This window comes from Galeopterus variegatus, unplaced genomic scaffold (genome assembly GCF_000696425.1).
Source record: "Galeopterus variegatus unplaced genomic scaffold, G_variegatus-3.0.2 Scaffold6136, whole genome shotgun sequence".
NCBI classification, from domain to species: Eukaryota; Metazoa; Chordata; class Mammalia; order Dermoptera; family Cynocephalidae; genus Galeopterus; species Galeopterus variegatus.
The window spans coordinates 100,366-114,906 of NW_007732247.1; the positions used below are offsets into that span (position 1 = coordinate 100,366).

A 14,541-nucleotide genomic window follows, 5' to 3' on the forward strand; every position below is an offset into this window, starting at 1 on the left:
TGTGGCTGCGTCACTCCAGTCTCTGCCTTTGTGGTCACATCACTATCTCCTCTGTCTGTCTGAATAATCTTACGTCTCTCACACAAGGACACTCCTGAAGGCATTTAGGGACCACCTGGATAGGGCCACATCCAGAGTAATCTCATCTCAGGATCCTTAACCTAATTACACCTGCAAGGACCCTTTTTCCAAATAAGGAAACACAGGGCCCAGGGACTAGGACATAGATTTATCTTTATGGGGGCCACCATTCAGCTCATTACAGTACTCAAGTGTTAGGGACCCTGGCTCACTGGCTCTCTCTCTCCCTACCAGGAGGCAAACTGCAAAAACCACAGAGTGAACCGGGTGGTGTTCCTGGGAAACATGAAGCGGCTCCTCACGACAGGGGTCTCCAGGTGGAACACAAGACAGATCGCCCTCTGGGACCAGGTCAACCACAGGGAGACTGGGTGGTGGACAGGAAGGGAGCAGGAAGCTGAGACTCAAACTCATGGGTTCTCTGCTTCAAAGATGGGGCAAGAGCAGAGTGAGGTCTGTGTTCTGGGGTCTCTGGGGCCTCTGATCCAGGTGTAGGCTGGGATGAGATGCCAGAGAGGGAAAGGGCTAGAGTAAGGTCCACATGCTGGAGGGAGGCACCAAGAGATAGTGCCTCATGCCTCGAGAGGGCCTCAGCCAAGGCCCGTTCTTATGTGGAGAATGGATAAGGCAGTGACGTCCCAGCTGGGGGTTGGACGTTGTATTAGTCAGGGTTCTCCAGGGAGACAGAATCAATAGCATATGTTGTAAATATATGAGAGTGACTTATTAGGGGAACTAGCTCACATGATTGTGAAGAGAAGTCCCACGATAGGCCGTCTGCAAACTGGATGCCAGCAGTGTGGCTCGGTCCAAGTCCAAAGGCCTCAAAACCAGGGAAGCCGATGGTGTCCTTGGTGTAAGTCCTGGAACTCAAAAACCAAAGAGTCTCAAGCTCCAGTGTCCATGGACAGGACAGGAGTGTATCCCAGCTTCAGCAGATAGAGAGATTCACCTTTATTTCTCTGTTTTTTGTTCTCTTGGGGCCCCCAGCAGATTGGATGGTTCCCGCCCACATTGAAGGTGGGTCTTTCCCATCCAGCCCACTCGGACTCTCATGCTAATCTCTTCTGGACACACCCTCACGGACATACCTAAAAAAATAGCTTTACCAGGTTTCTCGGCATCCCTTCATCTAACCAAGTTGACACCTAGAATTAACCTTCACAGAGGTGGTCACAGATCTGCCCAGATACAGGCATCCATTTCCATGTGTACTATGAGCATGTGCTGGGCTTGGCACACCCTCTGGCCGCTTCTCACCAAGGACCCCCAGAACCCCCAAGGCAGCTGAGTAAGCATTTTCACACTGGGATTGGTGCAGAGCTTGGCTCCCCTGCCCCAAACTCTCTGTTCCCCTCAGCATGCATCTATGCCCACACTCAAAGCAAACTATGGTCTCCAGCAGGCCTGGCTGGACTCCTGGCTGGGTCTTTGGGGTCGTGGGGACCAGTGTCCAGTCTCCTCCCCATCCATCCCCTCCCACCAGCTTACCCAGAGCAGAGACACGGGCCAGTGAGCAGGCCCCGGATGTCAGCAGCTGGTATGGGAAGAGGACGCCCAACTTTCTGTATGACTTCTTGGCAAGGCCTGTTTCCCTATCAGTTATACAAGCAATTGGAAGAGAGGCATGTGTTAGGGTCCATCCAGCTGCACACTCTCTATTCTGAAAAGTACTACTGAGGGCACAACTGGACAGAGGCAGAAGTGAGGTGGAGGGAGGGCCAGAGGGCCAAGGTGTGGCCTCTAGGTTTGGGCTAAAGGAAGCATCCACTGGTCTTGGGAGGTCACTTCCTCAGAGAGTCAGGAGTTGGGCCACACACCCAGCTCTGACAGCATCACCAGCAGTCAAACCAGATGAAGACCTCCAGAGGCGAAGCTCAGGTACAGAAGGTTTTCAAGGGACAGTGTCCAGGCGCACCTGCAAGATGTTCACCCTCTTTTTCCAGAGTTGGGGGCTGAGCTCCAGAGAGAACAAGATACTTACCTGAGGACACATAGCAAATAGTGGGTTTAGGGAGCAAGTCCCCTCCTCCTATTTGCAGACCCTTTCCACTGCCCGAGGCTGCTTTTCATGACAGGTAGTCTAGTCTTGTCCCACCCACAGGACAGGTTTTTTAACATCTGAGGGGCATCTTGACATAAACGGATGGTAGCTCTGGGGTGGCTTAGCTGGCATTTGGGAAGGTGGCGTGCCATCCTGCCTGGACACAGGCTGATAGCCACCCCTTTCCCTGCAGGAGGACCTGTCCATGCCCCTGATCGAGGAGGAAATTGATGGGCTGTCTGGCCTCCTGTTCCCCTTCTACGATGCTGATACCCACATGCTCTACCTGGCTGGAAAGGTAGTAGAAGGTGGGGAGGGACTGGGGCAGCCTGTGGGAGACCCCTGCCCCAGTGTGCCCCTGCCCCTGCCCTACCCCCTAAAAAGAGCCAGCCCAACCTCTTACCCTGACCCAACCCAGGTTCCTGGGTCTCACCCTGCTCCATTAACACCCACCCTCAAGTCTGACACTCAGTGCCTGAGAATTCCTTAAAAGGTGAGGAGTTGGAGTGGGGTTTACATTGGAATAAAGATCAGAGCCTGAAGTGTAGACAGTGATGAGTGATGGAATTTGAGGCACCTGCCAGATCTTCGGTGACCTTTTTTGTCGGAAAGGCTGTCTACACACACACACACACACACACACCAGCCCATCCCACACCCACTCCTCCACCCCCAATAAGCCCCCATGGTGGACCCACCGATGGTCTAGAGGTCTCCCTGGTCTTTTGACCACCTCTGAGGCATGAGAGGAGTGCTCTTCAGCAGACCCCTGGGACCAGGGCTTTCTCAGCCCTCCCCTCCCCCACACCTTCTTTACCTCCCTCTCTCCTGCCCCCAGGGGGATGGAAACATCCGGTACTACGAGATCAGCACTGAGAAGCCCTACCTGACTTACCTCATGGAGTTCCGCTCCCCAGCCCCGCAGAAAGGCCTCGGTAAGTGATTCAGAGGCTGCCATGGCTGTGACGCTGTAGAACAGGAGACCAGACATTTGGCTCATGGGTCACCCCCCACCCCCTCTTAAGTGGAAAGTCAGACTCAGAAGGCCACAAGCTTATGGGCAAGTCAGAACAGGACCCACAGGTGCCACCCCTGGTGGATGGGCAGCCAGCTCCTCTTCAGCCTGCCTGTCCTGCCCGTCTGACCTGTGCCGACTTTCCACGGTCATCTCTGTTCATCAGCAGCCTGCAGGGGCGTGCTCAGTGTCATCATCATGGATTGCAGATGGGAGGACTGAAGCCCAGAGTGCTTATGACATGGGTGGGAGGCAGCTCAGTAACTTAAAGGTCAGAGTGGGGTCTAGACCCAGGCCCCTTCCTGAGCCTCTAGAAAGCCAAGGACTCCCAGGCCTCAGCAGCAGCTCTGTCCTTGCCTGAGAGGGCAGGAAGAAGTCCCGGGTGTCCCCATGGCTGCAGTCCTGAGCTCTCTGTGTTCTCAGGCAGTACCCTAGAGAGAACTCCAGAATTGATGGGCTGTAGTGAGTCAGGCAAGACGTCCTTCAGACCCCACATTCTCCCATCACTGAGTCTACAACACATTTTCCCTCCTACAACTAGGCTGGTAGTGCATGTGGCTCAGCAATTCCCCATTTGGGGTCCAAATCACCCAGTGAAATGAATACCTTCTGGGGCCCTATTCTCACCTCTGAGGGTGACCCTCCTCCTTGGAGCTTGAGTCCTGCTTGTTCCCCCTGTGGATCTGGTATTATGGACAGGGCCTGAGAGCCCATTTAGGGACATCAGGGCTGAAAAGGCCTGAGAGCCCACCTCAGTGACCAATAGCAAAAGGGAGGTCCAGAGATGTCTGAGATCCTAATGACCATCCCATGGACATCACCCCTCCCCAACTCTCTGTCATCCCCACCTCACTCGCCACCACCATTCATCAAGTAGTATAAAAAGCAGTCTGGACTTTGGAGTCAGGTCTGGGTTTACATTCTGGCTTAACTGTGTACTTAACCCCTCCAAGCCTCAGTTTCTCATCTGTAAAATGGGAATAATCAAACCCACCTTACAGGGCCGTTGTAAAGCTTAGAGACCGTGTGTACAGGAGGACTTGGCTCCTCCTGCTCCTTGACATGGTTGTTCAACAAACACTCATTGAGTACCAACTGTGTACCAGCCCCTGGACCTGGTACAGTGGTAAGTGGTGGATGGGCAGCCAGCTCCTCTTCAGCCTGCCTGTCCTGCCCGTCTGACCTGTGCCGACCTTCCACGGTCATCTCTGTTCATCAGCAGCCTGCAGGGGCGTGCTCAGTGTCATTGTCATGGATTGCAGATGGGAGGACTGAAGCCCAGACTGCTTATGACATGGGTGGGAGGCAGCTCAGTAACTTAAAGGTCAGAGTGGGGTCTAGACCCAGGCCCCTTCCTGAGCCTCTAGAAAGCCAAGGACTCCCAGGCCTCAGCAGCAGCTCTGTCCTTGCCTGAGAGGGCAGGAAGAAGTCCCGGGTGTCCCCATGGCTGCAGCCCTGAGCTCTCTGTGTTCTCAGGCAATACCCTAGAGAGAACTCCAGAATTGATGGGCTGTAGTGAGTCAGGCAAGACGTCCTTCAGACCCCACATTCTCCCATCACTGAGTCTACAACACATTTTCCCTCCTACAACTAGGCTGGTAGTGCATGTGGCTCAGCAATTCCCCATTTGGGGTCCAAATCACCCAGTGAAATGAATACCTTCTGGGGCCCTATTCTCACCTCTGAGGGTGACCCTCCTCCTTGGAGCTTGAGTCCTGCTTGTTCCCCCTGTGGATCTGGTATTATGGACAGGGCCTGAGAGCCCATTTAGGGACATCAGGGCTGAAAAGGCCTGAGAGCCCACCTCAGTGACCAATAGCAAAAGGGAGGTCCAGAGATGTCTGAGATCCTAATGACCATCCCATGGACATCACCCCTCCCCAACTCTCTGTCATCCCCACCTCACTCGCCACCACCATTCATCAAGTAGTATAAAAAGCAGTCTGGACTTTGGAGTCAGGTCTGGGTTTACATTCTGGCTTAACTGTGTACTTAACCCCTCCAAGCCTCAGTTTCTCATCTGTAAAATGGGGATAATCAAACCCACCTTACAGGGCCGTTGTAAAGCTTAGAGACCGTGTGTACAGGAGGACTTGGCTCCTCCTGCTCCTTGACATGGTTGTTCAACAAACACTCATTGAGTACCAACTGTGTACCAGCCCCTGGACCTGGTACAGTGGTAAGTGAAACAACACAGCCTTACTCTTGCGGAGCTCACATTCCACTGGGGCTGGCGGGGGCGGGGAGGGAGGGATGGACAAAAAACAAACAAGTAAGAAAACTATCAGATGGGATTGAGTTCTAGGCAGAGAATCAAATGCGGTGATAGAACAGAAAGTGACTGGGGGCTACTTTAGACCAGGTGGTCAGGGAAGGCCTCTCTGTAGAGATGATATTTTAAGCTGAGATCTGAAAGGCAGGAAGGGAGAAGAGTAGTCCCAGCAGGGGGGATAGTCAGTGCAAAGGCCCTGTGGCCAGAATGAGCTTGGCATGTTCCAGGACCAAAAGGGAGGTCAGTGTGGCTAAGTGTAGCATAGACTGTGACATAGCAGGAGATGGGGAGGGTGTTAGGAGACAAAGTCAGAGAGGAGGGCAGACACTGAATCCCATGGACGCATTAGCCAGGGAGAGGAGTATTGATTTTATTGGGAAAGCACTGGAGGGTTTTCTTTGTGGGTGGGTGGGTGGGAGTTGGGACAGCACGATGTGCTATGAATTGTTAGTTTAAGATTGTCTGGCTTCTGTAGAGAGAATGAATTGGGGAGAATGGATTTGAGAGGGGCAGGAGGGCAGCAGGGAGACCAGTTAGGAAGTAATTGTGGACTTTTAGGCAAGGAAGGAAGATAATCAGGTGGACAGCATGCAGATGGGGAGAAGGAGATGAACTTGGGAGATGCTTGGAGAGTGGGGTCAGCGGAACTTGCTAAGATATCAAATGTGGTGGGGTGGAAGGAAAAAGGAGAGGGAAGAACCGAGGATGATTTTCTTCTCATCCTCTTCCTGGTCTTCACCCTCATCCTCCTCAGCTGTGGCCACTACTGAGCACTGACGATGAGCCACGCACTTTTCGTAAGTTCAAAGAAATTAAGCAACTCACCCCAGGCAAGTCATGTAGCTTATAAGTGGGGAGGCAGAATTCAGACCCAGATTTCACCTGGGAAGCCGGTGCAGCACTTCCCTCCGGCTCCTGGAATTCCTTTATCTGGAAGAGCAGCCTCCCATTCCAGTCCAGGAGAGGTAGAGTCTTAACTTGTATTCACTTTACAGGGAAAGAAACTAATACCCTGGTGCTCGTCACAGTGCCAGGCAGTTAATGAACATCTTTGCACTTAATCCCCAACCATCTCTTGGGGTCACTACTGTCCAAGAAGCTCAGAGAGTGACTTGCCCAAGGACTCCCAGCTGGAAAGAGGAGCAGAGTCAGGATTCAAACCTGAGTTTGTCTGACCCTAGAGTTGTGCTTCTAACACCCCAATGCCTCACCTCCCTATTGTAGGTGTTCGTAGAAGTAGCTGTTAGGGACATTGTGGCTAGTGAACACACACACACAACATGTGCACGCAGTGCTGTTTCTAGAAGACGTTCAACAGAACAGCAATTGTAGGCTATGTTTAAACCTCTAGGGAGTATGGGGAATGGCCTCTCCCTCCTTTCTCTCTGAAAACTGGAGACAGAGGCTTAGGGAAGACTGTTCATTGCAGAATGTGATGGGTTCTGTGGGCCTGCCCCTGCTCTGTGACCTTGGCAGACCCTTGCCCTCTGACCCTCAGGAGTCTCCTCTGTGAAAGGTGTGGACTAGCTTCAAGTATTTCTGCAGTCCCTTCCAGTTCTAAAAGGCCTCAGTTCTAAAGAGGGCATGGTGGTGGGGCAGGTCCGGCTCTGGGCGCTTACTTCAGAAGCTACCACCGAGAGACAGAACCTGATTCAAGACGCCCCAGCCTGCCCTCTGCCCTCTGTGTGGGTCATTGCATCCAAACCTAAGTGAGCACCGCCTCAGCCTTTCTCCTGGCCAAGAACATGAGGGGGGCAGTGTGCTGAGAGGGAGCCCTTGGGACCCCATGGAGCTGTGTGTGCCTGTCCACAGGGGTCATGCCCAAGCACGGCCTGGATGTGTCGGCCTGTGAGGTGTTCCGCTTCTACAAACTGGTGACACTCAAGGGCCTGATTGAGCCCATCTCCATGATCGTGCCACGGAGGGTGAGTGGGGCTGGGCTGGGCTCCATGGGGCCCTGCATTGAATCCCAGCTTGCTCACTGCTGCCTGTAGCCTGGAGGAGCCTACATGAGGAGGTGCTGTAGACTGGGATCTACAGGCTCAATCTGGGGTGGGGGGCGGAGGACATTTGCAGGGGTAGGACAGTTCAGCTGGCTCATGAGTGCAGGGGGTAGCTCCAGGTGGGAGACACTGTGAGGGCAAAGGCTTGGGGCAAGAGAGCGGGTGGCATGACTGGAGGTCAGTGAGGAGAATTCAGACTGCAGAGCAGGGGCTTTCTCAGCAGCCCCCCATCTGTCCATTCTTCTGCACCCTTCTCCCCTGCTGCAGTCGGATTCCTACCAGGAAGATATTTACCCCATGACACCAGGCACAGAGCCAGCTCTGACCCCGGATGAATGGCTGGGAGGCATCAACCGAGGTACCGCAGGGGGTGGGCTTCATGGAAGAGGCTCGGAGGCTGCAGCCTTTGCCCTGGACCCAGCCTGCCCCAGGTCCCTCTGCATGACCCCCTGTTTCCCTCACAGCCAGCATCTGTCACGCACAGTGGAATGAAATACGCCATCACTTGCCAGTCCATGGAATTGTCCCTGAGAGCCTTTCCCTTGCCTTTCTTAGATCCCGTGCTGATGTCTTTGAAAGAAGGCTATAAGAAGTCCTCAAAAATGGTATTTAAGGCTCCCATCAAAGAAAAGAAGAGCGTTGTGGTCAATGGAATAGATTTATTAGAAAATGTCCCACCCAGGACAGAGAACGAGGTAAGGAATATAAGTTATTGCCTCCACAGGTCCTGGAAGAGTGAGGCCTTTACATTTCAATTATTGGCTTCAGGCCTTTAAGCCAGCTCCATTCTGAATCATTTTTCTTTCTGTGACAAAAACCATAAGTAGCCTGTTATTGGCTCCCGTTGCCTCTGACCCCAATAAATAGGGGCTGGGATGTAGTGGACATATTAGTTCCCTTCCCCTCCTCCCACCTCAAATTACTAACCCACAGAGTTATGCGTCTCCTCATGAATTCATTTCAGAATGTTGCTGTCATTTGGTGTTATGAGAGTTATAAATTCCTGATAACGGGGGGCACGTGCATTACAGCTGTGCCTTCCTCCCAGGCGTTGCAGCAGAGATGGGGTCTGATGCTTCCTGTCTTCGTGGAAGAGGCCAGGTGGTTATGAAAGTGCTCTTTGTACCATTGGAATGGGAGCGATCCATTCAGGGGCAGCCAGAGCCAAGCCTTGTCCATGTTCCTGAAGGCACCTCCTTCCAACCCGCACCCCCAGGCCCTGGCGCCACTGCAGTTCAGCCAGGACTCGAGAATGTCTGCTGTGTGCCAGGCATGAGGCTTGATGCCCCTAGGGTAGAGGTGGCTGCATGGCCCCACTGGCATTTGAGTCCTGGCTCTGTCACTTCCTAGATGTGACTGAGCAAGTTTCCTGACCTTTCCGTTTCCTTATGGTAAAAGGGGGGACAGGAAGTGCTGTGAGCATTGAAGAGATAATCCGCAAGTGTCCAGGTCTCCTCCTGGCTCATATCAAGTGCTCAAAGAAAGAAGCCAACTGTATTAGCTCTCTATTGCTGTGTAACAAATTACCCCAGAACCTAATGACTTAAGCCCACAAACATTTATTACCTCACAGTTGGTGTGGGTGCCTGTGGCTCAAGGTCTCTGTCAACTGGGGCTGCAGTCACATCCAAAGGCTCGACTTGAAGAAAATCTGCTTCAGAGTTCACTCACATGATTGCTGGCAGGACTCACGTCCTCAAAGGCTGTTAGACGGAGGGCCTCAGTTCCTCATGGGCTACTGGCCAGAAGCTTCCCTCAGGCCCTTGCCATGTGGACTTCTCCACAGGGCAGCTCACAACATGGCAGCTGGGTTCCCTCAGAGCTTGCAAGCAAGAGAGCAAGACAGAGAGTTCAAGATGGAAGCCACGGTGTTTTCATAGCCTCATCTTGGAAATGACATCCCATCACTTCTGCCTTTTTCTATTCATTTGAAGCAAGCTATTAGGTCCAACCCACCCTTGAGGGGTGGGATAACATGGGGCCAACTTAGATGCTGCCTGTCTCACCAACTTACGTTATCACTATTATGAATGAAAATAAGACTAGCCTTGACCTCTGGGACCTCATGGTCTTATAGGGGAGATTGAGAGGCAACCTGATAATTGCCATAAAATATATTCATGTGCTATTGTAGAGGGATGTTCGGATTTCTAGGGCTAGACAAAATCATGTGATAAGTGGGATTTCCTTCAAAATAATCCCTGAGTGGGGGCGGGTGGTGCAGGAGAAGTGGGTAGGAGCAGAGATAAAGCAAGAGTGGTCACATATGATTTGCTGAAGCTGGGTGATGAGTGCTTGGGGGTTCGTGATGCTATTCTTTCTCCTTCTGTGTATATTTAACATTTTTCATTTTTTAAAAAAGGGGTGGGCTTCATGGAAGAGGTTCAGAGGCTGAAACCTTTGCCTTTGGCCCAGCCCAAAGTGCCCTTTTTTGGAAAAAGTGCCCTACTTCTTTTTTAAAATATTTTCTTTTCTAATTTCCTTTTTTTTTTTTTTTTTTGCTTATTTATTTTTTTACATTCTAAGATGTTGTGGAGCAGTTGGGAGTGAGGGGGAGAGGGGAAGGGGGAGGGAAATAGGGTGGGAGGAGTAGGAAGGAGGGGGTCTTGATTGAGGCCTGTGGCAACTCCCTTATTCTGGCAGGGGAGACCAGGGGGGTTCTGGTGGCAGCTCGGTGGTCATTGCTGGGCTGGTTGCAGATGTCAGGGGTGTGTGGCTAAGTCCCTCAGCCCCCCACCACCCTGGCTCAGGAGCCTGGGGAGCTTCCTACTGTGGCTCAGTGGTTGTCGCTGGGCTGGTTGTGGGTGTTGGAGGGGCGTGGCTGAGGCCCTCAGCCCCCTGCTGCCCTAGCTTGGGAGCCCAGGAAAAGTGCCCTACTTTTTGAAGATAGAGATACATGGGTTGCTGCAGTAACCAAAGGGGGCTTTAACAACGGCTTGGGTATGGAGAAGGCAGGCTTGAACGGTAGTTAAATCAAGTACCATTTAGCTTTAGACTTGTCTATATGAATAAGACCTGAGAACCTGGAGGAAAATTTTAAGGAGTTTCTGAGCAGAAAATATAGATGCCATAATCTCTCTACTGTAAAGCTGTGCATCTTCCTCACTGAGAAGAACTTGCTCAGAGTCTGCCGACTCTGGTTTTACCCACAACTTTAATCATCACACAGATAGGAAGCAACCAATTAGAAACTGGGGCCATGAAAGGCAGACACACGGATCTAAGTGTAAAGAGACAACTTGGTAGCTTGACACAGGGAAAGAGACTGATGGTTGTACAACTCAGTAGCTTTACTAAAATCACTGAATTCTACACTTTAAATGAGTGAATTTTATGGTATGTGAATTACACCTCAGTAAAGCCAGTTATTTTTGACAAAAGTGTACCAAAATACTGTGCAAAGAAATTTTGAGAACTTGGAAGGCACAAGAGTGTATAAAATCACATAATCTATGAGCAAACAGTATATTGTCCCTCTGAACAGACATAACCAGAACTGATGGTTTGTTGGTTAAAATTTTTTTTAAAAGTCAGTTAAAGGAGGGAATCATAAAAATGATACATTCTCTAAAGCATTTATTTTCCTTGAAAACATAAAACATATACATGCATTTAGCATATTTATTTATTTTGGCAGCTGGCCAGTATGGGGATCAAAACCTGTGACTTTGGTGTTACCAGCACCACACTCTCCCAAGTGAGCCACCGTCTGGCCCTGAGCATATTTAGATGCAGGACTAAGACCTTTTCTTTGAAGATGTCTTCCTTGGGCCGAATCTGCCATGTCTTTTCACATAAATCACACCATCACTCCAGTTTCCAGTTTCAGTTTCTTTGAAGGAGAACAAGAACTTTTAAAGTCAATCTGAATGCAAAGCCCCAGTTTTTACAATGTTTTCCCTAATCTTTTTTAGAGACAGGTTAATTGAAGTATAACTTACCTGTGGTAAAATTCATCCTCTGTACGGTTCAGTTCTATGAGTTTTGACATGCACACGCAGTCATGTAGCCACTATCACACGATCAAGATATTGAATGCTCCCTAATCCTTTATGATTATATCATCCATATCTAATTCAGCCACAATTTTTTAGCATCACTTTTAACAAGATTTTCTAAAGCATTTAACTAAGTTTTTATAGAAACAGCAACTCTCTTTTGGTATTCATTTCATCAGTTTATATCATATTTAATTAAATTATGCAGTTACAATAGCAAATGTAATTCACACCGGGAAGTTTGAGAACAAGCACAGCTGAGGGCGGGTAACATTCAACTCAAGCGTGCAGTGGTCTGCGAGTGCCTGCTGGGGATCAGTGTTCAGTGGGCATCTGACCATATGTTTTACAGAAGAAATAGAGAGACAGGTTAATCTGGGGAGTCATTCAATGAAGGTCTGCCAAGATACCTCTGCTTGCCCATGCCACCCAGCCCTGGTAAATGAATCACTGCCCGGTGCAAACTTTGGAATTCCTGTCACAGTCCCATGTCAGCAGGGAAAAAGCTAGATTCCATTCTGTATCCTGAGCCTCCTTAAGAAGGGAAGGATGCAAAACATCTGAGAAAGGTTTCCCTCCAGAACGGTAAAGAACAGCATGGGCTTGGACCCATGAAGGGGTGAGCTTGGGATATTTGAAAACTGGACTGTGTGACATCACTCCTTCCTCATGAATGAACGGGAAGGTTTTCTTTTTTTCCCTACCTCATAAGGGAAAGTAGGAGCCGTGGACTGAGCCTGGAGAAGGGAGGGTGGCCGGGGATGCTGAGGTGGAGCCGGCAGTGGAAGGCCTGGGCTGATGGGCAGAGCCTGGACGGGGAGGGTGTGGGGTGGAGGCGGGGGGTGTCTGGAGACCCATGGGAGAAATCCCTTTCTCACCTGCTCTCTCCCTGGCCGCCTCTCTTCACCCACCCCAGCTCCTCCGAATGTTCTTCCGGCAGCAGGATGAGATTCGGCGGTTGAAAGAGGAGCTGGCCCAGAAGGACATCCGCATGAGGCAGCTCCAACTGGAACTGAAAAACTTGCGCAACAGCCCCAAGAACTGTTAGCTTCCCAGTCGGGTTGTTTTCTAAGCTGGTCTCTCCATTGTTTCTACTCGCTCCCAAACTTCCCCATATCCAGTGACCCCAGAGACAGAGCCAGGACTGGAGCTGGGGCCAGCCCGAGGACCCCGCCTATCAACTCAAGAACTGGAAGCTGACCTTTGACCTCCTGACCTCATGCTAATAAAAGTTCCAGCCTCTTCTGGAGATCCCCCCAACTGGCAGCCCCTTTCCCTGTCACCCCAGGAGCCAGGCTTCCCCTCAGCTGGGCGAAGACCACAGACTCCCAGAGGAGTGCCCTCAATGGACCAGGGAGCAGAGGAGGAAGCGGGATCCCAGCTAGATGTAGAACTCGACTTTTCCCCTGCCAGGGGGCTGCCAGGACATCTCAGCATCACTGATGGTACCACAGAGGAAGGACTGCATTGCAGGCGGGAGTTCTCCCTCCCTAGTCCTGCCGCTCTCTTCTCTCCGCAGCCCTGGAAGCCTGATTCACCCGACAGGGGCAGCGAGCAGCCCAGCTCCTTTCTGTCTCTTCCCTTCCCCCTTGTCTTCAGGGAATTAAGAGGATTGCTCTCCAAGGCCATAATGACCCCTGCACCCCCCAGTATTCTCTTCAGAGCTCTTGCACACCCTTTGCCCATTTAATTTGTGAGCCAGTCAGGGTGGGGATTAGTGTCCCCTTTTGACAAATGACAGAACTGAGGGTTGCAATGGGGAAGCAATTACCAAGTCACCCAATAGGTCAAGAGCGGACCCAGGACCAGGACTCTGGGTTTCCAGACCCCAAGGCCAGAGCCCTTCCTACTGCATCAAGATGCCAATCCCATTGTGGGCTTCACCAGCGCCCAAATCTCTGTGGAGAATGAGAACTGGAAGCCACTTCTATCGTCTGCCCAACACCAGTAGTGCCAATGTGCCACACTTGGAGGCCCAGTTGAGGCCCCTCACACTCAGTGCCCCTAGGCCTTCCTGGCCCGCACTCTCTGCTCCCACCCCCCCAGGGGACTCCATTTAAGATGAGGTCTCTTCCTCCTGGAAGCTGAGGCTGAGAAGGGTGGAGCTTGGCCCTGGGGACAGCAGAGCAGGGGTCTGATGGCTTCTAGGGATGCTCTGCGTGTGTCTCAGCACCACTCTCTCAGCCAGTCTCAGCCTTATGCACGTAGAATGACCACAGCCACTCCTATCAGTATAGCACTTTAAAGTTTACACAGTTCTTTGACACATAGGGTCTCACTGAGCCTCACATCTGCCCAGTTTGCAGAAGTGCTCCAAAGTCACATAATCTGACATGCCACATTTCATTTGGTCTCTACACATTTTCTTTTTTCCTCCTCTTTCTTTTCTCCCTTCATTTCCCACTACCCACACAGAGTCCATAAACACTGTTCTCAGAAATGTTACAGTTCGGGGGTGAGATCTGGGGATCAAGAAATGGGTGTCCACTCTTCTCCTTCCTTAGCTAGGATCTATAAGACATGTGATACCCCATGCCTGCTGTGTCCCATGGCCACTCTGCAGAACATCCTGTCCACAAAGGCTGGGAAGCCCCTCCAGGTGGACTGGGCAGGGGAAAGCCTCCCACCCGTCAGGCCTTTCCTCTAAGACCTTCCATCCTCCCCACCGGTTGCAGCAGGGTCTCCTCACCCCCACCCCCACAGCTAGACAGTGTCACCACCCATCTTCTCCCCACACTTCTGGAGCTTTTTTTTTCTTCCCCATTGACCTTTGTGGTCTTCTGTGATTATTTATGCTGCCTCCCAAGGATAGAATTGAAATAAAATGTTTTCGACTTATCAAACCTAGGCATGGCCATCTCATTTAACCCGGGATGGCTCCAGGTCTTGGTCACTGTGGTATCTTGATAGTCAATTCCCCAGCCACAGCTCCTTTGCCTTTCTGGAATGACAACTCACATCTGTACCTACAGATATAATTTCACACTTTCATTCTTCTCAGCACTATTGACATTCAGGGCCAGGTAACTCTTTGCTGTGGGAGCTGTCCTGTACATTGTAAGATGTTTAGCAGTATCCTTGGCCTCCAACCAGATTCCATAGCAACCTCCACCCAGTTGTGACAACCA

General features: G+C 51.2%; 1 protein-coding gene across 1 annotated transcript in view; it reads left to right on the top strand.

Annotated features, from left to right (window-relative positions):
* CORO2B (coronin, actin binding protein, 2B) overlaps nt 1-14,256 on the top strand; it is a 76,875-nt gene extending 62,619 nt beyond the window's left edge. The window contains exons 5-11 of the mRNA XM_008590480.1: nt 316-432; nt 2,319-2,423; nt 2,964-3,060; nt 7,225-7,337; nt 7,683-7,773; nt 7,971-8,110; nt 12,330-14,256. Of these exons, the coding sequence (XP_008588702.1) occupies nt 316-432; nt 2,319-2,423; nt 2,964-3,060; nt 7,225-7,337; nt 7,683-7,773; nt 7,971-8,110; nt 12,330-12,461 (795 nt within the window). The 3' untranslated portion in view covers nt 12,462-14,256. The remainder of the gene's footprint in view (nt 1-315; nt 433-2,318; nt 2,424-2,963; nt 3,061-7,224; nt 7,338-7,682; nt 7,774-7,970; nt 8,111-12,329) is intronic.
* Nucleotides 14,257-14,541: the final 285 nt, after the last annotated feature.